The following is a 26,525-nucleotide window of genomic DNA, read 5'->3' on the forward strand; positions in this document are numbered from 1 at the left end:
TCACATTTAGACCGAAGGCTACAAAAAAAACATCTAAAGCTCATCTAAAGCTTTAACCGTAACATCCTCAATCTCAAACAAAACATAGACCAAGTGAGCCTTAACTAGCAGGTTCACAGTCACATATCAAAATCTCGCCTAAAATACTGCTGTGCCATGTGCAAAAGCTGGTGGATGAGATCAAAATAGTGCTTAACTGCACTGTTCCTACAGCATGCTATCATTAAGTGAATAATACCCACTCAAAAAGAAAGGAATCGGAATTTCTTCAAAGGAATAAAATAATAATAATTGCAGAATATTAGAAAAGAATTGGTTAAAAGTGGCAAGATGGGTGGTAAAAATGGTGAAAAGCATTTAAAAAGGGGCAAAAATAGGTTCAGAGTGGCAAAAATTGGTAGGAGTAAGTGGTTCAAAGTTGCAACAAAGGCTTGAAATGGGCAAAATCAGCAATAAAAATGGTAAAAAAGCAGTTAAACAGTGGCAAAATGGGTTAAAATTGGGGGTGATAATGGTGAAAAGCAGTTACAGAGTGGGAAAAATAGGTGAAGGTTGCAAACAAGGTGTTAATAGTTGCAAAAATTGGCCACAATGGATGGTTGGAATGGTGAAAAGCAGTTAAAAAGTGGCAAAAATGGGTGAAAGTTTTAAAAGCGGTTGAATGTGGCAAAAATTGGCTTCAATACGGATGGCTAGTATGGCAGTGGAAAGTTCCAAAAATAGCTTAAAATGTGTGGTTAAAATAGTGAAAAGCAGTTAAAAAGTGGCAAAGATTGGTTAAAATGAGGGGTAAAATGGTGAAAAGCAGTTGAAAGTTGCAAAAAGGCATCGAATGTGGCAAAAATTGGCTAGAAGTGGTGACTATAAGTGGTTAAAATGGAGAAAAGCAGTTAAAAAGTGGTCCAAATTTGTGAAAGTTCTCAAAACGGGTTAATAGTGGGAAAAATCAGCTTTAAGTGCTGAAAATTATTGGTTAACACTGTGAAAAGCAGTGAAAAGGTGGCAAAATGGGTTAAAAAAGGGGGTAAAAATGATGAAAAGCAGTAAAAAAAAAAAGTGGCAAAAAATGAGTGAAAGTTGCAACAACAGCTGGAAACATTGATGAAAAGAGGGTTAAAAGTGGCAGAATAAAATAGTTTGAACATCAGAAACCAAAATAGCTTGATGTACTTTTTAGCCCCAAAATGATTTAACTTATAGCCAGGACGTTAGCACCAATGCTACTGACCCAGCACACATGCAATGATATCATCAATAAATTACCACTGGGGAGGGCCCATTCCCTGGGTTTTTCATGGGAAAAACTACAGTGGCTACCACTTGGCAGTTGGCTGTGCCTCAGTTTAGCGTTCGACTGGGTTTGTGAGTGAGCCTGAAATTATTTTTAAAAATGTTGATTAGTTTGACCAGGTTGTAATTCTAGTCAGGACTATATAGGGATCTAAATTTAACTCTTTATCCGGCCTATCACGCACATCACTCGCCACAACCGTGTAGCAACATTTGCAGTTATTTTGCATTGTTCCATGTCTAACTCTTCAAAACTAATTAGGTTTTATCATATCTTTCACTCTCTCTTTTCAAACTAGCACTGGAGATCCCTCTGCTCCTCACTTAAATCAAAGTGAGAGCTGTTTTGGTGGGAGGGGCTGTAAAGGAAGGAAGGGTGTGCCCCATTAAAAACTCAAATCTTGAAAAACATAAACAATATGGGCAAAATATGGCATGCAGGACAGTCAAAATTTAATCACGATTATCTTGTTTTTCCATGAGAAACCAGAATTATAATTGAAATGGCTAACAAGCTAGCAACATAGGGAGCTTTAGCCCTTGATCTTTTCTGCTGTTGTGTTTTAAAAGCTGCCTTTTGCCATAATTTGCAGACTCAGTTGTGTGAAAAGGCCTTGTTCAATATTGTTTTGAACTCTTACAGCATTAGTCTACCTTCCTGGAAACACATTTAACCATCTTGTAGAGGATTAGATGAGAAAATAAACACAAACCTAATGTTTGTCCATTATTCTACAGATAGCAACCTGCTACATGCTTCAATTGGAGAATATGAGAGAGCAGAAACGCCTCGTTTGTCTTTGAGTCAACCCTCCAGCATTTCTGAGGTCACTTAATTATCATGTTATACATTTTTTGTATTGTCTACACAAAAACAGAAGCATAAACTTCTAATTTTGTGGCTCACTGGTAGTTTATGTAGTGGGACTTTTGTTAGCAAGAAGCCTGGACTCTTAAAGTGTCCCGCTAAAGTTTAAGCGGGACACTAGCTCTAGCTTCTTCATTAGCATCTGTAGCTTACTAGTCGTTTTTCCTGGGTCACACAGGGAATCACATGCCGACTGGGTTCTGTGGTCTGTGCAGGGTTAGCGGTACAGGAATGCACTGTAATCCAAACACAAATTGGCACAGAGGAATGTGACGGGTGCGTTGGGGACAGGAAGCTGTCGCCTCTGAAGGGACCTCTTCATTGTTCTCCAATCACGCTACAGCTATTTCAGGACTCCTGTTTGTGTGTGTGATTGTGGTCCAATCTCAGACGGCTGTTTTTTTTTACAAGCGTCTACTGTACTTTTAACTGCAAAACAAATATTCTATGACACGGCACCCATCCAGAAATCCTGCAAGTGAATAGAAAATCAGGAAATGGGCCGGTTCTATCCCCCTCATGTCTGCCTGTGTCTTTCCCCCTGCGGGCAGAGAAGTGTACCGCTCCAACGCCACAGCTCTATTTGGGCAAATAGGACAAATTTCTGGCATCTCTTCAGGGACTGGGTCATTCTTTTCCACTGTAGCTCCTCCTGTGATTTAATTAGGCTCATGCCAGGGCTCTTCTTTTATCTGCACATCTAAATCTTTCCTGGTGCAGCTTTTAAGCTCTGACACTTGCATTATTCAGTGATGTAGCCTTCCCTCCCTGCCCCACCTAGAAGAATCTGAGCAGCCTTTTGATTTCAGTGGAGAGTCTTCCTGTCCTACCCACAAACATTTTAGCTTTATAGGAAACATTTGTGAATGTGAAAGCTTTTCTACCCACTATTCTTTTGTTTGAGCGTAGGATGAAAGAAGGACCAAATTAAAAACACAGGTTTTGGGCGTATGTGCATTACTTCCAGTGCCTGCTGTATATGTTGTGCATGTGTACATGTACTGATGCCAGCTCCTAGTCTGTTTTTCACCAGGTTGTGTGTATATTTAGTCACAAAGTCTCACCATTTTATAAATAACTGGCAGAATTGAATCTGATGCTTGAAGACAGATTGCATGTCACTTAGTCACCTCAGGTATGGGGGCCCAGATGGACAGACTTGGAACAGAGAGGTTGTTGAAAAATAACGGAACCCCACAATATATGTTTGTTGAAATCTTTTGGTGAAAGGGACTTTTTCTGCAAAATTTGAGAACATCCTGCCTCCATTCTTTGCATTGACATGACGTCATCTGTAAACAATCTTTTGGTTGGACGAGAAAGTGTCTGGGTGGAATGCATCTAACTGCATAGATGATTATGCTTTTACATTAATGTATACGGCAAACATAACCATGTTAGCATTGTATGCAGATGACACACAATTGTATATTTACAAAAAATCCTAAAATGGTTATATAAAGGTATTAATAATCAAGATCTTTACAAGTAAATGAAGAAAAAATAAAAATTCCTTAAGTCAAAGAAAAAGCTGCATTAAATTGGTGCACAGTGTCTTCTTTCAGTAACAAACCTATGTTGTAACACCAAAAATAGAGCTCTGAGTTAGTTCAGGCTAGGGCTGAACGATTTTGGAAATTAATCAAATTGTAAATTTTCTACACAATATTTCAATTGTGATTTGATGTGCGATTATTCCTTAACTTTCGTTTATTCTTAAACTAGAGCTAAACAATTTTTTAAATACATTGCATTCTGAGGATTTTCATATTGCTAATTGAATATGAAATGTTGTATTGAAGGGGTTTTGTCATTCTCATATTTAATAAGAAAAAAGAACAAAGCTTAAGCTGGCAAAGCTTAACCTCCTCCACCCCAGCCTCCTCCTTTATAGTAAAAGCTATTGTACCCTCAAATTCCGATCAGTGCTACTATGGATTAATTTTATCCTATTCGGTACGCCTTATCATAAATGTATCTACCCATATGGGGTGACTAACCCATGCAGAATCTTTTGAGCAGAGCCTTCTTTGCCACGTCAAACTGTAGATTCATTTTGCAATAAAATGGTAAAATGTATGACGAGAGTATTCCTGACTGAAAGATGTTTATTTTTTTTGTGTGTGTGACTTCACACTCTCGCATAGCAATCAGAGCCATGAGCAAATTCTTGACTTTCATTAGTCTTGGCTGGCCCCAGACATTGATTTATTTATGGTAATTTCTTCTAATTTGTATGTGATTTGTGTAATGTTGTAGGATTTGAGGAAAAGCTAGTGGACCTCTAAGCTAATGGTTGCCCTGCCTCTAAGAGTACAGCTTAGTTCAGACACACCTCAGTCAAATCCCTTCTCAGATGACCACTCACTCTCTCTGAGTATCTTAGAGGGGCAGTAGGGCAGTGATGAATCAGCTCTGTGATCCAGTCTACACTCCACCATCAATCCACTCACTGTCTGCTCCGTCTGTGTGTGAAGTGTTTGTGTCAAAGGCTGCAGTGTTACCTGTGTGTAGTGATAGCATGGCGCCAGATCCCCCTCCCTCTCCTGCCTGTAATTCAACCTGCTGAGTTCCAGCATGCTGAAGTGGAAATACAACCTGACAGTCTTGGACTCTCACACTGTGTTCGTTTTCCTCACTTAGCAGATTTTCACAGCTTTGTGGCTAAAGAGTGGAAAATATGCAGATATATCATGTTCCTATCATGATTCTAACACCCCTGATAACCAGACACATCCTTCCTTCCTTCCTGGCTTGATACAGTCACTGCGGCTGAATTAGATTTCAATATTAGCGCTGCATAATTGTATTTGGAAGATTAAACTCTATATGTGAAACTGAGATAAACCTCTCCAATTTGGTGCAACTCAAATGATTCCATGTAGAAAATAATACTACAGTAGCTCAATAATTCACATGTACTCATAGTATTTAAAAAATGTTCTTGATCTTACTCTATAAAAAAATGTACCAGGCTTTTTCTGTTACTGTTTAGACTAGGAAATGTTCAAAATGAGATAGAAAATGCAAATTTTGAAATGCCAGTCTTTATTTAAGATTAAAAAACAGCTAAAACACTAATTTGAGAAACTGAACCCTCAGGGTTAGGGTCTTTATAGAAATACAGAATAAGATGCAGCTTTTTTTATTGGAATGGAAAATGTAAATGAAAGAGAGGAACGTCGTGCTTTTAAACAGTAAACCAATGCCTCAGAGAAGCCATGTCATCATGGAAAGTCTGGTATATATGTTTATCAACCACCTTTTAGGCGTTATAAGTCATCGCTACCCAAAACTGTGGTTTTCTGTACCTTATTGCTTATCAAATCTGCCTTCAGTGCCATCCTTGGCTGGTTGGCTTGGATAACATTAGCTCTGGACTCAATCTGCTCCTGACCTGGCACTTCTATTTTATGAGCCTGAAAAGGGCCACTTTCCCTCCGTCATCGTCTTTCTTTGAATGCTTGGCCCCTTGGGCTTTGGGTAGCTGGAACAATGAGTTTTATTTTTATTAGCCAAACACCCTTAACTCTGACTGTAGCTCTACTGGCATCCAGTGGCTAGTAGGGCCTTAGTTTTGTTTTATTATGGTGGAATGTCCCATTCATTACTGTAGCAAAGAAATTCAGACAACTCATTTGGCAGCCAAAAAAAATCCCACAGTCCACCTTTGGTACCGAACCAGACTCTGGGAATGAGTGCTCTAAATGCTGAAACTACTTCAGGAGTAACGGAGAAACATTGTTGAAGAATTGGGGTATCCCGTTGGGGGTCGCAGGGGGGCAGTAGCCTGTCATTTGGCGAGAGGCGAGTTACACCCTTGACTAGTCGCCAGTCAATCACAGATTGGCATAAGCCCCCAACGTATGCTTTTAAGCATTCAAAGGCAGCTCCAACGTCTGTATCCTCTCTTTTATGGTTTTGCACATGAATTGCTCCCATAGCAAATAACTTACTATCACTGATCTCATTCATATTACGCGTATGCTACAGGTTGCATACAGCTACAAGACAGCCATGAAAAGCAGAAGTGGAAAACGAGTCGTAGCTGTGAAAACAAATACACGGTCTCTTCTTGTTGCAGCGGTGTGAACTGACAGGCTTTCAGAAGGTTTTTAGAGCAACTTTTAAAGGGATTCTTCTTTATTTTTGAAGTTAAGTCGTTTAAGATACCTGGCAATACTACTCCAGATTTCAGTAGGCATTGCCCTTTTAAACAGGAAGCAAGGCTATACAGTTTAGCAGTCAGCTACAGTATTTTCATATAATTTAGGAATTTCAGGTAAAAATGGGCCCAAAAGCAATATTGACCCAATAGTACGGTGTATCAAAACATTTTGAAGCATTTTATTTTTCACTCAGAAAGCCTCTGTGTTCGGCTTTTTTTTTTTTTTTTTTGCGACTACCAGCTGTTTAGGTCTGCAGCTATGACAAAGACAACAACAGCAAACTAAACAAAAACTAGTTATTTCTGCTTAGTTCAACAGCTGACACAATGCTTTCATAAAGTTAACATATACCGACTGTAGCTTGTTTAATTATCAGCAGTGAGAAGAATAAACTTAGTTGGTTGACAAATTTCTATTCAGCTCTTCTGGTTGGGGTCGGTTCATCCAATTTATCTGTAGAAAGTTGAAGAAGATCGATGAAACACTGGTGATCAGTAAGGCAGGGAACTCTGGGTGGCGAGTGATGCAGGCTGCAGTGGCCTGTGAGTCGCTATCCTTGATCACAAATGTTCGATTCATGACAGTAGCAGCTCTCTCTGTGGACATGGGCTCACAGTTCACACACCTACACTACCAAGTTACTGGGTCTCTCCTGTTAACCGGTCTCCCCAAAGTTTTTCTCCTCCCTTTTTCTTCCCTCTGAGTCTCCATCTGTAGAAGTAATGTACTCATAGATACCAGTCTTTCTAAATTGATTGCAGTCTATCCTATTGAACCAAGATAAAGGACATTTACATCATCCGTTACTCAATGACCCAAAAGTGAAAGTTTATACCCCCAATAAAAATTTGGTTAATTAAATCTCAGTGCTACTTTATTGTTTGAAGCTCTGACTTTGATGCCTGGCACAGGCTGTTACATCAAGAAGTTTAGCGCTCAGCAGTGCAGTTTTATTCCCTAAGCTAATGAGGAATGTTTGGCTGTGAGACCAAGACCGACTAAAGGCCAAAGATCATCTACTGAGTGTGTGGGACAAAAAGAGGAGAGGAGGATGGGGCGGGCTGTGTTTGGAGGAGGGTGGTGAGTGTGGAGGAGATAAAATGGGAGGAGGGGGGTTCATTAGGGGTTGGATATAAATAGCTCAGACTTTAAGTGCGTCCTTGAATGCCACAGTGAGTGTAAATTGAATTAGAGTGGGTAGAGATTTGAACAATCTCACTGCACTGACAGAAAAGGTCTCTTATAGCACAGATTTTATTACTGATGCTACCTGAGGTAACACAAGCACAAACTTGAGTTAAGTTTGATTTTAGAAGCTTTTGTTTACACAGGATATAACATTGATGATAAACTTTATAATTACTGAGGCTTTTTGGAAGCAGTTATTTTTTGGTCAGTTTAATTGAACTGAAAGCAGTTATCACATGCAGTCAAACTCATATATGGGTGCTTTTTTCATATAATAAAAGTTATCAGAGTGTCGCCTGTGTCCTGATGGTTGGATCTAGCAAATCTGTTCAAATCTTGCCTGTGACTCCTTTCATGCACGTTGTCCCCAACTTTATCCCCTCCAGTTTTTGACTTGATCCACTGTCGAGTCTAAATCAAGGCATAAAAGCCCAACAGCAAATCTTAAAACTACATCAGTAATTCTCCTTTTTATTTAACAAAGCCTAGCATTAGCTCATGCTAGCTTATGATCAGCTGACAGCTAGCTGATCCTAACCATTGTCTCCTAGCTCCCACAGCCAATCACACTACAGTGGTGTATTTAGATATGGCATACAGTATTTCTCACCAATCCCTGCTAGCATTAATGCCAATGCAACACACTCCTGCTGGCAAAGCTTAACCTCCTCCACCCCAGCCTCCTCCTTTATAGCATGAAGATATTGCACCCTCATTCAGATTCATGCTACTATGGATTCATTGCTTTTGAACAAATTCTATTGTATTCAGAACGAATTGTCATAAATTTATCTATCCATGAAGTGGAGTGGAGCACAAAGGATGATGGGTACACAAGGGCTGATGGTAACTGTAGTTCCTTTTTGATACTTTTTGCCCTGAAGGCCTAACTGTCAAATGTCCACAACGGTTGTGAGACGTTTCTATCAACACGATACTACAAAATTAACGATACATTACATCCCTACTAAACTGTACACTTATATTTTGGTTTCATATAGAAATTTCACATAATGAGTGTGGAAAGCTGTTAAAAGTGCCCCTCCTGGTTTGAACTGCCAGCAAAACTTTGAGAGTAGCTTGCAGGGTGAACCAGAAAGGACACTTTTAACAGCTTTTCTCCCTCATACCACAATACTATTACATCTGTAGTCTTAAACTAAGGGTAACTGACTTCCTGTCTGAATACAGACTTGCTTTTAAATTGAAAGACGGAACTTTGGGTAGATTATGACATGAACTTAACCAAAGAAAGCAGAACTTGTAATGGATTAAGAAGTAAAAGGGAAATGGTATAAATGTGAATGTCTGATACAAGGTGCAGAAGAATATTTGATTTATACTACTGATATGTATGGCTGATATATCTAGCAGAATTTGCAAGTCTGCCAATACTGATATTTAACTTTATAGGCTAATTTCTGCCTATACTGGTATCATGCGGATAATGTTGTGTCCCTACTAGACAAAATTTTGATGTTGACAAAACAACCAAAATCCACTCATAACAGGGGTGCCAGCGTGGCTATCTCCAAATAACAAGAGAAACAAGTGAAGGCGTAAGCACAGTAGCTAAAATTTACTTGTTACCATTGAAAATGGTTTTAAATTAATGTATGAGTGCATGTCCTATTAGGGCTTCCATAGATAATAGTGAATTATGCTCGTAAATTTGGCTTAAGATTTGTAAAATGATGATTGAAGTTCCAAAGCTCTGCATTTTTGTTGCAGAAAAATCCTGTTCCTTTTCTTTTATTTATGAGTAAATACAGCGCAAGGAAGTATGGCATTAAATAAGGCATTATGTGAAATGTAGGATCCAGGATTTTTTTTACAGAGCCATAATTTGGACTTTAATTTCAGACATCTGTGAGTCTTTTCTTGTCTAGTTTGTCTCTAAAGGGTTAGGTTTAGGTTTAAATATCTGGATGTTCAGTGAAAGATAATACACTACAAAAGCAAGCAAGAATATATGGGCAGAAGTAAGTCTGACCTTGTACAATTCATGTTAAATGAAAAGCACTTTCTAAAAGAAGTACATTCCCCTCAAAAAAAAAAAAAAAAAACCCTGAAATCTTGAGTGTGATTCTCCACGTCTGCTCTGCTTGAGCAGATTTAAGCAGAAACTACTTCTTCTAATTTTATTCCTGCTCAGCGCTCGGCAGAGTTAAAATTTGTTGGACAGCTGGATGGACTCGTAGCGGCAGCAGGGCGTTCGGGGCTCCAGCTGCAGATTGAAGCAGTGTGGTAATGCAGCGGATTAGAGAAAGCATTCTGTCAACAGTAAATCCTCCCATTCTCTGTTTAATCCCACTGCTGGATGAAGGACACTAACCCCCTGAGAGTTTCACGTGCATACATGTGAGTGTGGCTGACGACTTTTAGAACAAGGCGGCAGTGTCGGTGTGATTGTGCACCGGAGTTTGAGTTCGGATTGTGCTGAAGTGTTTTCAGAGGAGGAGAGTGTGACTGAGCTTTAATTTGTCACTCTGAGGCATGCAGACAGTTTGCGTGCATGTGGCGACTTTTTGGACACAAGTGGCTTTAAACTGTGCCAGCAGCATCATGCTCAGCGCTGGCCTCTGCCCTGAGCTATTTATAAAACTGTCCAGATGTGTGGGCGTAAGTGAGTGTGTCTGTGTGAGCCTGGTTTATAATTTATCTCTCACATCATTTTGGGTAGAAACAGAGCACATTCAGACGATATTCTGCGGCTAAGTCATAGAATAACTGAATTAAGCATTCCAGCTTTTCCTCTGTAACTTTTGACATCTTATTGTTAGTGGTGAATCTGAAAATGAGCTTGTTTATAAGCCACCTTCCTGCATCAACTCTGAGTAATACTATTAATCTCCTATCCCTGAACAAGTCAACAGTCACGTCTTCTTACTGTGAACAACTTTTTCCTGTAGTGATTTTCATCATGTGTTCCTGTTCCTGTGATTAAGACTTTCCGTAGTCTTCTTCTGAATTTCATCCATGGAAAAAGAGGTGTTGTGACAGAAGTGTTAGCAGGATTTTCTTTCCATATGACAAAAACAATACATGGAAGTTCAAAAGTAGCGTTTGCCTTTGTAGCATTAGCAGGTCACAGGTGGGAACTCTGACTCAGTGGGTAACTTCACTCATGGTGCAAATGTGTCTCACATCAAAAACAACAATCTGCCAGAAACATGACCAAAAGAACCCCAGAAATCATCAGCTGTTTATGGATGTGATGTGAATCATTCTCCTAATGTGTGCGACTGCTTAGTCAATAGAGGTGGAAAAAGTACACAAGTATTTTACCCAAGTAAAAGCACAGTTACTCTGATTAAAACTTACTGAGGTAGACGTAAAAAATTGTTTTTTCTAAATATACTCAAAAAAGTTCAGGTACCCCCAAAAAATAATTAATAACAGTAGTTTGAGTAAATGAAAGTAGTAACTTTCCACCCCTGGTAAAGAGTTAACTGACCTAAGCTCTGCTCTCTGTGATCTCAACCCATCATGCCCTTGGGGAGAGTGTTTCTTGTGTTTGGATGTGTTCTGGGGTTATTTTGCTCATGCTACCCATGGATTGTTGTCATTTTTGATGTTGGACACATTTGCACCATGGGTGAAGTTACCCACCGAGTTAGAGTGCCCGTATACATAGTGCATATTCTTTATCAGTATCAATGGCTTTGCTCTTAGTTGGATCGATACAGATACTTTTAAAGAATTAACCTTGACTCTATAATAAACAGTGTCAATATTTCTGTGTATTTGACTTTATTATAGAGGTGTGACTTCACCTAAACAACATTTTGGGTAACAGTCAGCACTAATCATATGTGTCACTAATTTAAGGGGTAAGGAATTGAAAATAAATAAATAAATAAATAAATAGATAAATTTAATATCATATTTTCTTTAATGTAGGGTTCAACACCAGGCTTGTCAAACTCAATCACAGCAGGGGCTGGATTTTGAATTTGGGTCTAACCTGAGGGCCTAAAAGGGTCAATATTTAACCATTGACTGTCAACCTAAATGATTTTGAGATTAAAAGGTCAACATGATAAGTTAAAAACTCAAAATCTGAAATAAAAAGTCAAACTTACAAGTTTTAAAGGTAAAAACATAACATTTAAAGTCAAAATAGTGTTTTTAAAAGGCAATGTATGGGATGGAATTCTGAAACTATGATTTTTAAGTCAGAATATGAAATAAAATTCAAAATCATGAGTTTTAAAGTAAAAAAAGAGCTAAAAGTCAAAGTTAGGAATTGAAATGGGCAGCAAAACTGAGATAAAATTTAAAATCATGATATTTAACAATCAAAATGTGAGATAAATATCAAAATTGTGAGTTTAAAATGACAAAATATGAAACAATGTTAAAAATCACGAGTTTTAAAGGTAAAAAAATGAGATAAAAGTCAAAGTTAGGAGTTGAAAAGGTCAAAACATGAGATAAAAGTCAATAAAACTAGAATTTAATGTCAAATTATGAATCTAAAACATAAAAATATGAGATAAAAAGTCAAAACCATAATTTTGTCATAACTGTGAGATGGAAATTGAAAATAGAAAGAAAACACAAATTTCTCCTACATTCCTGACTTTTTTTAAATTATTTTGACTGTTTACTTTTTCTATTTTTTATGACTCAGCAAGGATGTTATAAATTATCCAGGTTTAGTTTACATTTTTGTACTGGAGGAAATCTGCAGACCTCATACTGGTGGGCCAGTTCTAATAAAAATATCATATGATCTGGTGGGCTGGGAATGATTGTACCACAGGCTGGATTTTGCCCCCGGGCCTTGAGTTTGACACCACTGATATAGCCTATAAACTCATGAGAAACAGTAGGTGTCACAACAGTTCTTTGTCAATGCTAAGCTTTAGAGCTGAGAGTTGATTCATTGATTAGATTATTAACCAATAATACAACAGTTGATGACTAAGATTAGCATAGATGAATCTAAAAATAGTTTGTTAAAGCTTCCCCAAATATATTCCCTGATGATACTGAAGTTCTAGTCAAAGTAGAAATATGTTGACCTAGAGGTGATTTAAATTCCTTCTGATAAACATTTAATAGTTAAATCAAAGCTAGCTGTATAAATGGGATGTACAATGCTTTGAGATGCAGATTTGGTTTGGAAATATTTCTTAGACTTTACTCTGAAATGCATCAGGTCATGATGAATAAGATGAATAATCAGTTGAGTTATTTTATGTCAAAACCTAATATTAAAGTCTTACAAACATATCATTTTAATGGCAGTTGGAGCTGAATATAAGTCTCCTTTTTCTGCAGAATAGAGAGAATGGAGAATGTCGGTTATTAAAGATGACACAAAATGGAACAAAATTCAGTCCACATTTTGTTTTGAATCACCTCTGTATATCTATACGCACTTACTTTGACTGGTCCTGGTTTTTCTTACATGGAGTAAATTGAGTAAATGTCCATGCACATAAAACATTATATTTACCAAAGACAATCTAATTGTTTTCTTCTGTGCATTCAGCAAAGAATATAAATTATGAATAACTCTGCATTGAATTGCACATCTTAGTCCTGCCTTTGATTTGGTTTTATGATTTAAAACCTTTCATAATCTTCTTTCCATCTCTCCCCTTCTTCAATATTTTAGTTTGCTCCGTCTACCCTACTTTCTCTCCGTTTTCTCCTCACCTCTCTCTGCCTCTTGCTCTCCGTCAGCATCACTTTGCTTAGAGACCTGGGGGGAGGGGTGGGGGGAAGTGTAAGGCTGTGTATGAGTGCGCATTCATCCCGTCTTCTGACGGCAAGACGATGGAGAGAAGCAGAGGAAGGAGGCTCAGGTCTGACGTGACTCATGAGGAAGCCGGGGTTGGCGTAATCATCTGTCCCCATGGCAACCAGTGTGCATGTTATGTGTGAGAGCGTGAACTCGTAGAAAGGGGAGGAAGGAGTGAACATGTCAACCCGGGAAGTGGGAGAATAATTATAACTTATAGATGAGGAGGAGATGAAGAATGTCTTCTAGTTTCTCTGTTTGATCATCCTGTTAATGTGAGTAGATCTGTGCTGATATTCAGTATTATCACATAACCTGGACTTTCACATCAGTTTTATAAAACAGCTACACAGAACAAACAATAGTGAATAGAAAGGTTCAGAAGATTTTTCTTTGATTTTATCATTTATTTAGCTTCCAAAGCAAATAGTGTCACAGCTTGAATGTTGCTGGAGTCTCTTTTAACTATGCTGTTATTTTTGTAGTTTCATATTGAATTTATTTTATTGAGTAAGCAATTTTAACGTGGTCCAAAACCAGTATGAAGGTGTAATCATAGCCCCATAGGCCAAAATATATAGCTGATGTAGGCCAATATCTGAAGCAAAAACAAAGATATATTTACAACCGATAAAGGCCAATATTTAAAGACAATTAGACTAACATGTACAATCAATGTAGGCTCATATTTACAGGCAAAACAGGCAATATTTACAGGCAGTTTGGACTGATAGTTATAGTTGATGTAGGCCGCTATTAACAGCCAATTTAGACCTCTGTTTACAGTTGATAAATGCTATTATTTACAGCTAACAAAGGGCAATATTTCCAGCCAAAATGAGCCAATAACTACAGTCAATACAGGCCAATTTATACTGATATTAGTTGGCTGATACAGGCCAGTAATTACAGCCCATGTTGACTGTTATCTACAGCCTTTAAAGACAATATTCAAGCCGATATAGGACGCTATTTATAGCTGAAATACAACAAAGGCCCATATTTATAGCCAATTTAGGCTGGAATCAAGAGCTGAAATATTAGCCAATATTTCCATATATGGGGCAATATTTACATTAAATTTAGACAGATGTTTATAGCTTATTAAGGCCAGTATCTGCAGCAGATATAGACAATATTTGCAGGCGATTCAGGCTAACAGTTACAGCTGATGTGGGTCAGTATTTGCAGCTGATATACCCCAATACTTACAATCAGTTAAGACTGATATTTAGGGATGCACAATATTATCGGTATATCAGTATCTGCAGATACTAGCTTAAAAAGTGAATTATTCTTTTTCGTATTCAGCCAATAATTACAACCAGTATAGTGCCAAAAAACTGCCTTTATCAGCTGTAAATATAGACCATACAAACAAATAAAAAGGTAAAATTTTAGGCTGGAACTACAGTCCTAAATGTGTTAAAGTCTTTTTCCTTATCTATCATAATTCGTTACACTTTAAAGTCTGTTTTAAGGACTGAAATCTATACATTTTTTCATCCTCAAATTTGAAATTAAACATTTTAAGGACATTATGTTTGAACTACATTTAAATATTGGTATCAGTATCTGTATCCGCAAAACTTATTTTGTAAATATGGGCATATCGGATATTGGCAAAAATCCAATATCTTATATATCAACATCAATATCCATATGGACTGTTATTTACAGCCTCCATTGGCCAGAATTTAGGCAGAAATATAGGATGATATTTTAGCCAATATGGGGCAATATTTTCATTAAATTTAGACGGATATATATAGCTGATATAGATTGATATTTGCAGGCAATATTTACAGTTGATATAGGCCAATATTTACAGCCAATATAGACAATATTTACAGCCTACAACAGCTGATATTAACAGTTGTTTTAGGTCGATATAAACAGAGGATATAGGTTCACATTTATGGAAATCTAGGCAATTTTTCACAGCAGATGTAAGCCATTAATATAGGCTGATATTTACAGGTGATATAGGGCAATATTTACAGCCTATATAGACCGATACAGGCCTTTATTTACATATAAGGGCCAATACTTACAGCCAGTACAAGCCTTTATTTTATGTCATATATAAACCAATATTTACAGCTGATTTCCATTCAGGGTAGACTTGGAGTATGAAACTAGGGTAAATGCTCTTGTAAAGGAGACAAGTTTCTCTGTTATTAACCTTATTCAAGAAAAATATGGTTTAATCCTCATCTCTGGGAATTTTGACTACTCTATCCACAATCTTGGAGTGTCAGAGGGATGTCTCTTATTGGTTGTGCCCACATTCTGTGCTCTCTTAAATTGTTGGATAGTAACAGAGAATTCTTCCTGCTGCCCCCAAAGTACTGACCATCATTCTTGTCCTCATCCCTCTCGTCTTCCTCTTTAACAAATCATCACTCTGACTTCCTCTCTCTCTCTCTTTCTCCTTCAGGTCTTCAACCCTCCTCCACCCCCTCCTCCTTGTGGATCATTGGATCGCCCCGTCATCATCACTCCCTCCTCCTCCGGAAAAGACCAGCAGGAAGGTTTCCGGATCCCTAACTCCCCATCTCTCTCCCGAATCTATCACTTTCCTTTGTCATGATGGCGACGTGGATGTTTTATGGCGCGCTCTAACGCCTGAGAAGGAGGCACAATGCACAGGAATCAATGACGAACAAGTGGACAATGGAAATATGAATGATCTCAGAGGGGAAAAAGTGGTTCAAGAATGCTTCAAACTGCCTCCTGGAGTGATGACTAGTGCATTCTGGGAAATTTAAAGTGCCTTGCCCAGAGACGGCGGCAGGACCAAAGAGATGTGCAACAAAGGAACTAATATCCAGTAGTTTTGGGAGCTTTTTTCATCATTCCGTCAATCTGAACCTCCATTTTTTACTCTATCGTCTTCTTCTTTGGTGCTTTTAGAGCCAAACAACATCAGTGCCCCCCCCACTTCCCTCCCTCCTCCATAACTTCCTTCCTTAGTCTTCTTTTTCTTTCTGTGACGACCCACTTGGCCTCCACCATTCGCCCCTCCCTCGCAACGGCTGTCCTCCCCCCTCGCCCCCGCCCCCAGTCATCCTCCCCCTCCACCTCCCCCTCCCTCACCCCATCCTCCCCATCCTCCGCCCCGTCCTCCCCCCACCACCCCCATCATCACCACCACCACCCTCACCCTCAGCCGCACTCCCACCACCACCAGCACCACCATCACCACCACCAACTCTCCTCTTCCCCGCCTCGCTTCTCGCCTCCGCCCTTCACAACCTCCTCTGTAACGATGGCGACGGCTGCCACCGCCCCTTCTTCATCCTCTTCATCGCCACCGACGGCCAACGGCAGCGCCAGAGAGCACCTCCTGGCGGTGCGGCGTCGAACTCCTCACTCACGGCCATACACGATAGGGCCCGATAACCTCCGCAGCCTGTCTGTGCAGAGCGCAGTCGGAGCCTCGACTTCGGCGTCAACCTCCTCTTCCTCGGCTATGTCATCAGGGAACCAACCAGAAGCAGCCGTGGGACTCCAACGGGCTAACAGCGACACGGACCTGGTGACATCAGACAGTCGCTCGTCACTTACAGCGTCCACATACCAGCTGACTCTAGGGCACAGCCACCTGGTCATCTCCTGGGACATCAAGGAGGAAGTGGACGCCACCGACTGGATTGGCCTCTATCACATCGGTGAGCAAACTTGCTTCCCCTGCCTGAAATGTTAGCAGTCCGCTTTAGGGCAGAAGACTGCCAGATCTCCATGGTAAATGTCATGGAAGACGAGGGCTGCTCATATCATTGTTTTCCCATCTAAACCTATCTAAACTAATTTAAACGCACTTTTAAAACAACAAAAGTTGTTGGAAATGCTGTATGGTGAACCATTAAAGCCATGAGATTTGGACTGGATTATTTTTGACTAGATTGTATGATGACATGGCATGCACTAGGCAAAACCTTAGTATATCATCAAGCTAAAAATAGGGAAATAATGTAGAAATAGGGGTGTTGCATTGCTGTTAAAGGTACCCTGTGTAAAACTGGGAAAGATTTCAAAATTCTAAATTTCATTTCCCCAAATTTTTTCCCCAACAACCTGGGCTTTAAGGAAATGTGTGTTGCAGTAATGTCACTTGAATTTTAAAGTTATGGAACAATAAAAAAGACAAAAAGAATGAATGACTTGCTAAGACTTTCTTAACACCAACTTATTCTCCCATCTCTTTGGGACCAAAAATTCAAAAAGTAATCAGCCTGTGATGGAAAAAAAAACCTTCTAAATAGTTACATATTTTAAAAAAAAGGTCCTTTTGTTTTTTTTTAATTGGTTCTATTTGTACCATTGTTCAATGCAGTGACACAGAGGGTCACGTCACAGGCTCTCTGTCTCTCTTTCTCTCCATTATCAGGCCAGGCTGTGTCCTGCGTGATTTAAGTCAACGGTTCCCAGCATTTTTTCCTAAGGCCCCCGTCCTCGCATCTAAGAAAAGCAAAGCACCATCAGGACTCACTTGGAAGAAGTACACATCAATTCGAAATTCTAATCTGCCTACAGATACTTGTTCTTGAAAAAAGATCTTATTAGATCATTATTATGATGGTGTATTAGGGCCGCTCTAGAAAAGAAAATAATAAAAAATGATTGTTAATTTCCAAGAGAAAAATAAGTTCTCCAGCTTAAAAAGACTTTAAAAGTTGTAAATGTACACAAACCAAAACTTAATTTTTGATATAATAAAGCTGAAAATCCATCCACTGTTTTCAGTTGGATTCCTTGTCAATGTTTGACTTTACAGTGTTGTAAATTTATGATGCTAAAACTTTTTAAAGACTTTTTATACCTGATATTTTGAGTTTTTTCTCATAAATTTATGACTTTTTAAACTCTGGAATTCCAAAAATAAACATAGACTTTACAATCAGAAAAAAATATATATATATTTCCTCTAAATCTCCACTTTTTTTGCTAAAAATTAAAGTATCTTCCCATTTTTTATCTCTCTGGGTGGCACCAATGCACTGACATACATTATGTTGCTTATCATGAGTTATATGTTCATCTAATTTTGCTCCTGGAATCTTTGGCGCTGGATCCCAGGTTGGAAACCGCTGGTCTTAGTGATACGACGACAGAACAACCTGCCATGGGTTATCACAGCCCATCACAAAGAATTGTGGGATACAAAATGGCATTTAGCATTAGCCTCTAGCAGCAGAAACAATAAAAAATAGATTAAGAGACCTTCAATATCAGATTTACTGGTATGGATTTAATCTTTAAAGTCCTTGGAAAGTCACCCAAGTTCCAGGTTTACCAGAAAAGCTTCTGTAAGGAATTTGCAGCCTGCAAAAGGCAAAAAAGAGGCTACAATTATATAGAGATAGAAGGAACTGAGCAGTGCATCTCTACTCGTCATCTTTTGTTATTACTGTGATTGAGAGCCCCCTGGTGGTGGAATTTACATCTTGTGCGATAAATCCCTGCTTTAGCCACAAGGCTAGAAAGATGCATTTGATATAAAGTGGCATGAACTTATTATTAGCTCTCTGTACTTTGGACATAAATTTACTGTTTTAGATCACTAATTTTACTGCATAAAAAACAGCCTAGCTGCTACTAGCTTAGTTAATGCTCAAACACAAGCCTCCACGATTTAGCTTGTAACATGGAAGTAAAAATGACAAAGAAAGTATTTTATCAGATGCAAACAGTTGTAAATGATTTTATCAATGACAGTCCCAGTTCTTATCAGCTTTGAGCCACATTCTAATAAGTGAGGAGGGTATAAAATAGAGGATATTTCAAGGATAAAATCTAGACCCTGAACAGTAAAATGCCGACTGTGACAGGGATTTTTATCCCCCCTTGTTTGTAAAAAAAAAAAAAAAAAAATCCTTCATTCTTCTATAGAAGGATGGATAAACACAACTAATTAGAACCATACTATTAGATAAATCATGGAAAAATATTTAGAATTTTTGGTTATATTATGTGCTGATGTAAGTTTGGATGCTAAATCCCTCCTCTAGACCGCAGTTGTCGAAGCAGTCCTTCAGTCAATGAACCCATTGTTTGTTTTAGCCCCAGCAGTCTTGCCACATCTAATAATAGTCATCTAATACGCCTTATTACTCTGGTTTAAGCTAGCATGGATGGAGGCATTAGTGTTTTGAAATCATTAAGGACTTCTCTAGTCTAACGCCAGCATTTATTAAAGCTGGTTAAAGAGCTTAATAAATGAAAGTCTCAGCACCTTGGACACAAATCTACTAGCAAAGACCAATATTTACAACATCACTTAAAAGTGTCCAGTAAGCGTTCATTGACAGGAGCTCGTCCTGAAATAGCCCTCATTTGTGGTCTTGCTTCCTCATGGTCGTCATCCTCGTCTATCTCCCTGCTTCCTGTCTGTCTCTCTGTCCTCCTGTGTTTGTAATAAAAGTACAGTGGTATGATGGCGCTACTGAAGGGGTTGTGACTCGCAGCTCATCTCCTCAAGGGTAGAGCATTACATCAGCCTCACCACTGCTACATTAACCGCCTAATGGATGCTGAGAGAGGGAGTAGGTTACGCTGATGAAAAGTGATGCTGAGTCAGCGTCAACAGCATTTAAGTACAGTATGTTACTTCTCATATTACACTCTCCCTCTCCCATAAACACACATATTGGTGCAAGGACGTCCTTGTCCTTTAGTGACGTAACTCTGAATGACAGACTCTCATGAAGGGTTCTATAAAGATACACAAGTCTGTGCTCTAGTATCGAAATTTTAAGGCAAATATTAAAAACAAAAGCATTTATGCAGCATACATTTCCTTAAGATACCCCTCAACATCAGAATAGAATGCATTTTCTTGAGTTGTTTTCATCATTTTGGCACTTTTTTGTAGTGTTTCATAACTGATGCATTCTCTGTACTGTCAGAAAATAACTAGAAAAGGTATCAGAAAGTAGGAGTTATATACATTTCTGTGGACTTCCATATTTAAGCAAATACTGTAATTCTTCAGACTTTATTCATCCCAAGTTTATTCCAATTTGAGCATGCAATGTTCTCCATATGAGGTTTTTTGAACACATCACAAGGTGAAATCCTCTTATCATCAGGGTTGAGAAAGCCTGCTGTATTCCTACATATTTTATATTTCAAAAAAACATAAAAAGTTGGCAGCATCCTAAATACTGGTGCAACTATTATACTAGTAAAAAGGTCTGAGAAAATGTAAGTAGCCACTTCAAAATATATTTGAATACCAACACAAACCATGTTGGCTGTGCCACTTTTTAACCACTTTTCTCCCTCATTAGACCACAATTCTGCAACAGCGGTCAGTGGGTTAACATGCCATGTCTTCTTATTGTGGCAGCCATCAGTTGTAATTAAATACACTGAATAGTGTGCTGTTTTTAATTATGAGTCTTCCACTCAAAAAGAGGTGAACTACGGAGGAAGACGGAACCAAGCAGCGCAACTCTACTCGTCATCTTTTGTTATTGCTTTGATTGAGAGCCCCCTGGTGGCGGAAATGCTGTTATTACCTGCGCTCAACCTGATGCTTTTGAAAAGTCCCCTCATCTGCATTTTTAGTAGCCACTTCACTGTTCAAAATACACTGGAACCCAAAATCGGTTGGCAGTGCCACTTTTTAACTGCTTTTCTCCCTCGTTAGACCACAATTCTGCAACAGCGGTCTCAGAGGGTTGACGGGCCATGTCTTCTCATGGTGGCAGCCATCAGCTGTGAAAAAATACACCAAATGATGCGTTGTTTTTAATTGTGAGTCTTCAATTCAAAAAAGAGGTGAACTGCAGAGATAGACGTAACTGAGCAGCGCAACTCTACTCGTCATCTTCTGTTACTGCTTTGATTGAGAGCCCCCTGGTGGCGGAAGTGCTGTTATTACCACTATTGCACTGAACTTGATGCTTTTGAAAACTCCCCTAATAAATTCTGCATTTTTAATAGCCACGTCACTGCTCAAAATATGCTGGAATACCAACCCAGACCAGGTTGGCTGTGCCACTTTTTATCCACTTTTCTCCCTCATTATCCTGCTGAGAAAACACTAATATACTGTTAAGTAAATAAACCTACTAGAGTGTTGATTTGATTCAAAGGACTCCTCATTTAAAAGTGGAATTTTTGCACTGAAACATAAAAAATATTTAAAGGAAGACTTACATTTTTTTATACCTTAAAATCTAGAATTTAGGTCATACTTGTGTAAGGGTAGCCGTCTGTTTTTGGAATCTCCCATAGTGAAGAAAAAGTACCTCCTGTCTTGCAGTTTTTCTGCAGCTGTGTTGCTGTTTCTGAATCATGTTTTCACAATGGAGTTTGTGCATCTACTAGCTATAGTTGTTTAGGTCCCATATTGTGTAGCCTGCAAGTCGCTCAGCCCTAAGGAGCGATTTCAGTCAAACCAGCACTCCACAAGATTTCCTGACCAAACGGTTTAGTCTTGGTATTCTTTGAAATGCAGGATTATGACGTGACAAGGAGGAAAAGCGGTTGAAAAGTGGTGCCAAAGCCCTGTTCTGTGCAGTAAACATGGTATGAATTTGTCTTCCAGTACCTCAAACATTCCCACCAGATTTCAAAGTAAGAGAAATCCCTAATGTTTATATTTGTGATTAGATGTGTCTGGACCACCATGACAGACACGACATATTTCCAATGCTGTGGAAACAATGGATCTACAGTCATGTTTTGTTCTGGTTACTTGTGATAGACCACAATTATTCTCTGCCATCAACTGTCACCCAAGCTCCCCGCGTTTGTCTTAACCAATATAGAGTCTTTTTTTTTGCCTCAGGGGTGCAGTAGCCTGAAATCCCTCCCATAACTCCCCATTACCCTGTCTTCTTTTGTTATTGTTTTGATTGAGAGGTCCCTGGTGGGTGTGGGTCTGTTCTTCCCTGCTGAGTCATCAACTACTGTACTGGTAGCTAGCACGGTAGCAAACCCGACATAGTGAAAACAGATGGTACTAAAAAAAAGAGCTGCACGTAGACTGCAGATGCTGCTGGACGCAGTGGAAATCGCTAGACAGGAAGGACATTTTCTTCCTTAGGGGGACTCCCTACAGACAGACTGCATCTTCAAACCTATGTGACTCATATTTCAGATTTGATGGTGCCTTTAATGAACATCTTGTAGAAACAAAAATAGTTTCAGACTCAGGTGTGAAACGGCAGCTTTCATCAGGCAGTGAAACATGCACCTCTAAGGTCATCTAAATCCCCAGGTGACCGATTTTCCTTTTGCAAGTGAGAGCCTGTGCACAATCCTTTATCCAAGAGAGATGGGGGAGAGAGCTGGAGACAGGCAGTGAAAGGCGATCTCTCCATTCCTCCAAACTCTCTGCAGCTTTCCCCTCGTATTGATCCACTAGCCGGGGGATTTTCTGGGGTGTTTCTCCCATGGGGCGAGCCCTGTTTCCAGCCTGGCTGTCGGCCATGCTGCCCTGGAGCCTCCTGAGCTCCATCACCTCTCCCTGCTGTCTGCGTGTGTCAGCTCTCAGATGCTGGTTTTTAAGGTTTGGATGATTGCAGGGTTATCAGGTCAGACAGGTATGTGCATGAGAGGAGGATGTATTTGCCGTCACCGACAAAGGCTCAGGGTTTATTGATGGTGACCTGGTGAGATGCAGGGCTAAGAGGTGTGCTGTATGTGAGGCTGACTGACAGCAGCATTGATCCTTCAGGACACGGGCCATTTGTCACAGGACGTGCACATGAATGTTTGATGGTCGAACAGGCAGAGGCGGAGATGTGGTTTATGACCTGAGGGCAGGGTTCCCCTCAGGAGCTGGTAGCCTCCATACTCCCATTATCTCACATATAAAATGCCCAAACAGCAGCTGCTGCATGAATGCTAACTACACATTAATACCCCAGAACATGAAACCTACTCTTTAGTTAGCAGGTGTTTTGTCAGGCTGCGGCATGTTAAATTATTGGCTGACACGCACAGATTGATGGATTTAAATTACCTTTGCTATGACAATACAGTCATATTCTGCTGTGTGGCAGTGACAAGCATAGAAATGGAAAAAGAATGACTCCATCCAATGAGGAAAACCTGTGCATTCTGGTAGAAAACATCATTTATTTAAAAACACAGTTTGTTTTCGTATTTACTGTGGTAAATTTAGACTTTGTCAAAATAGAAGATGTAGGAAGTCATCATCGTGACAACACCCTCTGCATTTAAAGCACTGGTTCTCACCTGGTCTTGCATCAGGACCCAAAATAGTCTCCTTAAAGGGATATTTTTGGTGTTTTTGAAGTTGGGTTCTACTTGGTGATAGTAGTACCTCCAGTGCTATCAGTGAGTGCTGCTCCTTTAAATATGATGCTCCTTGAGAAGCAAGGCTAAGTTAGCAGATAGGTACAGTTTCTCCACGTAATTTGGCAAGTTTAACATAAAAATGGGCTTACAAACAATGCTGGCTCACTTGTACACTGTATTTAAATTTTTGAAGCCTTTTGTCTTTGGCTGACTGCTGAGGTCAGTCATACACTTAGGGGGGTGTTAGTGACTGACTGTCTGACTGACTGAGTGACACTACTTTCAGAGCCATACGTATGAAGTTGCACTATGACTGGGTTTAGTTGCACTGAAAGCCTTCAGTAATGGCTGCCTCCACTGCGGTGATTACCTCCAATATAGCTTTAGCACTGCGTCTGTTTTACTAGAACTTGACCACGTTTCGGAATAAAATGAAGAATGAATACAACTCCACAAGCTTTACATGTTGGGAAAGATGTTTGGGAGCTTTCCCAGATGATTGTGAAATATACTCAATCTGGCGTGTCAGGTTTGCTGTTTCCTGCCTGTGTTTTTCTTACCAAAAGACTTTTGTATAAACTCTCTAATCAGTGTTTTGTTAAAATTTATGTCAAAAGGTGCAAATCTTAATATCGACATCCTCAGAGCAAACCTTAGGTTGTCCTGGACCCCAGGGTGGGAACCATTGCCCCTTACCATACACTACCTTTTTTTTTATTTTTGTGGGCAAATGTGAGACAAGTTTCCTGGATAGTTTTCTCCATTTGTGGATAATGGCTCTCACTGTGGTTCACTGGAGTCCCAAATCTTAAAGACATGTCACAGATTTTTTTCAAGGTGGGGTAAATGAGGGCCAGCCAATAATATCTCCAATATCCTATGAAATACTTACTTTTTTTCCCCGTTTCACAGCAGGAGACAAGGTTTTACTTCATAGGACTCTCCCTCTGCTGGTCATTAGAAAGAATAAGTAACATCCCCATCTTACGTGAGGCTTATAGCTGTTTTTACAGTATTAAGAAACTTCAATCTCGGAAAACTTGAGCCAATTATATTATTTCACATTTCTCTGGTACTTGTAGGATATTCAAATAACAAGGCCGACTGAAATACTTTTTATAAAACACAAAAACATTATTTTCTAAGAAAAATGCTTCCAAGTTGTGAGTACAGCAGGAGTGTTTGTGTTTACATAAGTGAAATCTTGCTGAAGTGTCCTTGCATGCTGCTGCCTCATTAAGTGAGTCGATAAGTCAATATGTGACCTTGCTGAACGTCCAGTTCTGTTAATTATTTCTCGCAGCGTCTGCCCCCCGTGTCCTTAACTATTAACGCCTTACAACTGTTGCCTAATTTACAAAAACATCAGTGTATTTTTGTTGAGACAGAAACCGATGACGGAGCTGCTTCTGAATTTTAAATGTCGGTTTCAGATGAGACGTGTGTGGCCAACGTGTGGGACTCCAAGAATCGGGGCGTGAACGGCACCCAGAGGGGACAGATCGTGTGGCGGCTGGAGGCGGGACCCTACTTCATGGAGCGTGAGTCAACCTCAAAGATGCAGAAGTTACATTTATATTGTACTGAAGGAACATTTTAGCAGTCTTAAACACGAGAATGGACTTAGATCAGCTTTATTCAGTTTAAGAAAATAATCTAGATGTTGTCTGGGACTGAAAAAGACATAAGCACACATGATATTCTGATATACAGCAACAACATTTTAAACAATACAATGTAGAAAACAATGTAGCTCATTAGTTATTTATAACTGATTTTACACTCTTAAAGGGGTCGAATCTTAAAAAGTGATATTTTCTTTGTTGTTAATGTTTAATTTCTCTCTTTGAAGTTATTTCATATTAACCTCCTGAGACCTGAGCTTTGGTCTGGAATGCATTTTTATTTTCTACCACTTATTTGGAAGACCTGATAGGTCTAAAAGCTCAGCCTTGTCTTTGAACAGTTTCACTTTTGACCAAAAAAATGAAGTCCACACATTTCCTGAAGGTCAGTTTCTGCAGATAAACGGCACTGGATTGATTTTAGAGTGTGTGTTTGGCTGTAGGTCGGCCAGTTGTTCTAAGAAATGGTGTCAGTCATGGGGAGAGGTATGGTGGAGTCACTTTTCTGGTTATTTTGGTGATGGACCACATGGACTTCTTTAGGCCAAGCAGCAGCAAAACTTTCTACTAAAATCCTGAATTTCTTAAAAATTCTCTCTTCCAAAGTCCACACAAATTTTGGGAAAAATTCTTAGATGTATCTTTAAAGTAGCCCATAAAAGGTGCCCTGATTTTTTTTCAAGAATTCCCATATTGTGTTGGTGAACATTCATGCTAAAGCCCAAATATTCCAATAAAAAAATCCCCTAAAATTCAATTTAAACTCCTGAAATATTTAAGCAAATTCCACCCAGATTCTTTATAACAAAGTTCCCAAATTTTACAAAGAAATTCCCAAAGATTCCATGAAAATGACACAGTTCCCTCAAACATCAAGGACACACGCATCCCCCAATTCACAATCATATTACCAACCATTTCCAAATAACTCTCCCAAATTTCCATGAAAATGCCTTACATTACAAAGCAAATTCTCCTCCAAAATTTGAAAAAAAATCTCAAAAATTACTAAAATGAACAAACTTCCCTCATGGCCATGAAAAACCAAAAACATATTATAGCCACTGTCCTCTAGTTCCAATAATATTCCCCAAAATATTCTAACATAACATTCCCCACATTTCCATGAATATACTTGATTCCCAAACAGATTCTCTAAATTTCTATGAAAGTTCTTGAAAATTTAAAAGCAAATTGACAAATATGTCAAATGTCACTAACTCCATATTTCTTATTAAAATTCCCCAAAATTTACCAATGAAATTCCCAGTGGTCCATGAAAATACCTGAAAATTTCTCCACCAAAAGAACCTTGTAAAAGTTTCAAAGCAAATTCATGTCAAAAAGTC

The 26,525-nt window shown here is 39.1% G+C and overlaps 1 protein-coding gene across 1 annotated transcript in view; it reads left to right on the forward strand.

Moving 5' to 3' along the window:
* hecw2b (HECT, C2 and WW domain containing E3 ubiquitin protein ligase 2b) overlaps positions 1–26,525 on the forward strand; it is a 47,960-nt gene that overhangs the window by 2,410 nt on the left and 19,025 nt on the right. The window contains exons 2-3 of the mRNA XM_041782285.1: positions 15,711–16,944; positions 24,985–25,092. Of these exons, the coding sequence (XP_041638219.1) occupies positions 16,542–16,944; positions 24,985–25,092 (511 nt within the window). The 5' untranslated portion in view covers positions 15,711–16,541. The remainder of the gene's footprint in view (positions 1–15,710; positions 16,945–24,984; positions 25,093–26,525) is intronic.

Source organism: Cheilinus undulatus, linkage group 24 (genome assembly GCF_018320785.1).
Source record: "Cheilinus undulatus linkage group 24, ASM1832078v1, whole genome shotgun sequence".
Taxonomy (NCBI): domain Eukaryota; kingdom Metazoa; phylum Chordata; class Actinopteri; order Labriformes; family Labridae; genus Cheilinus; species Cheilinus undulatus.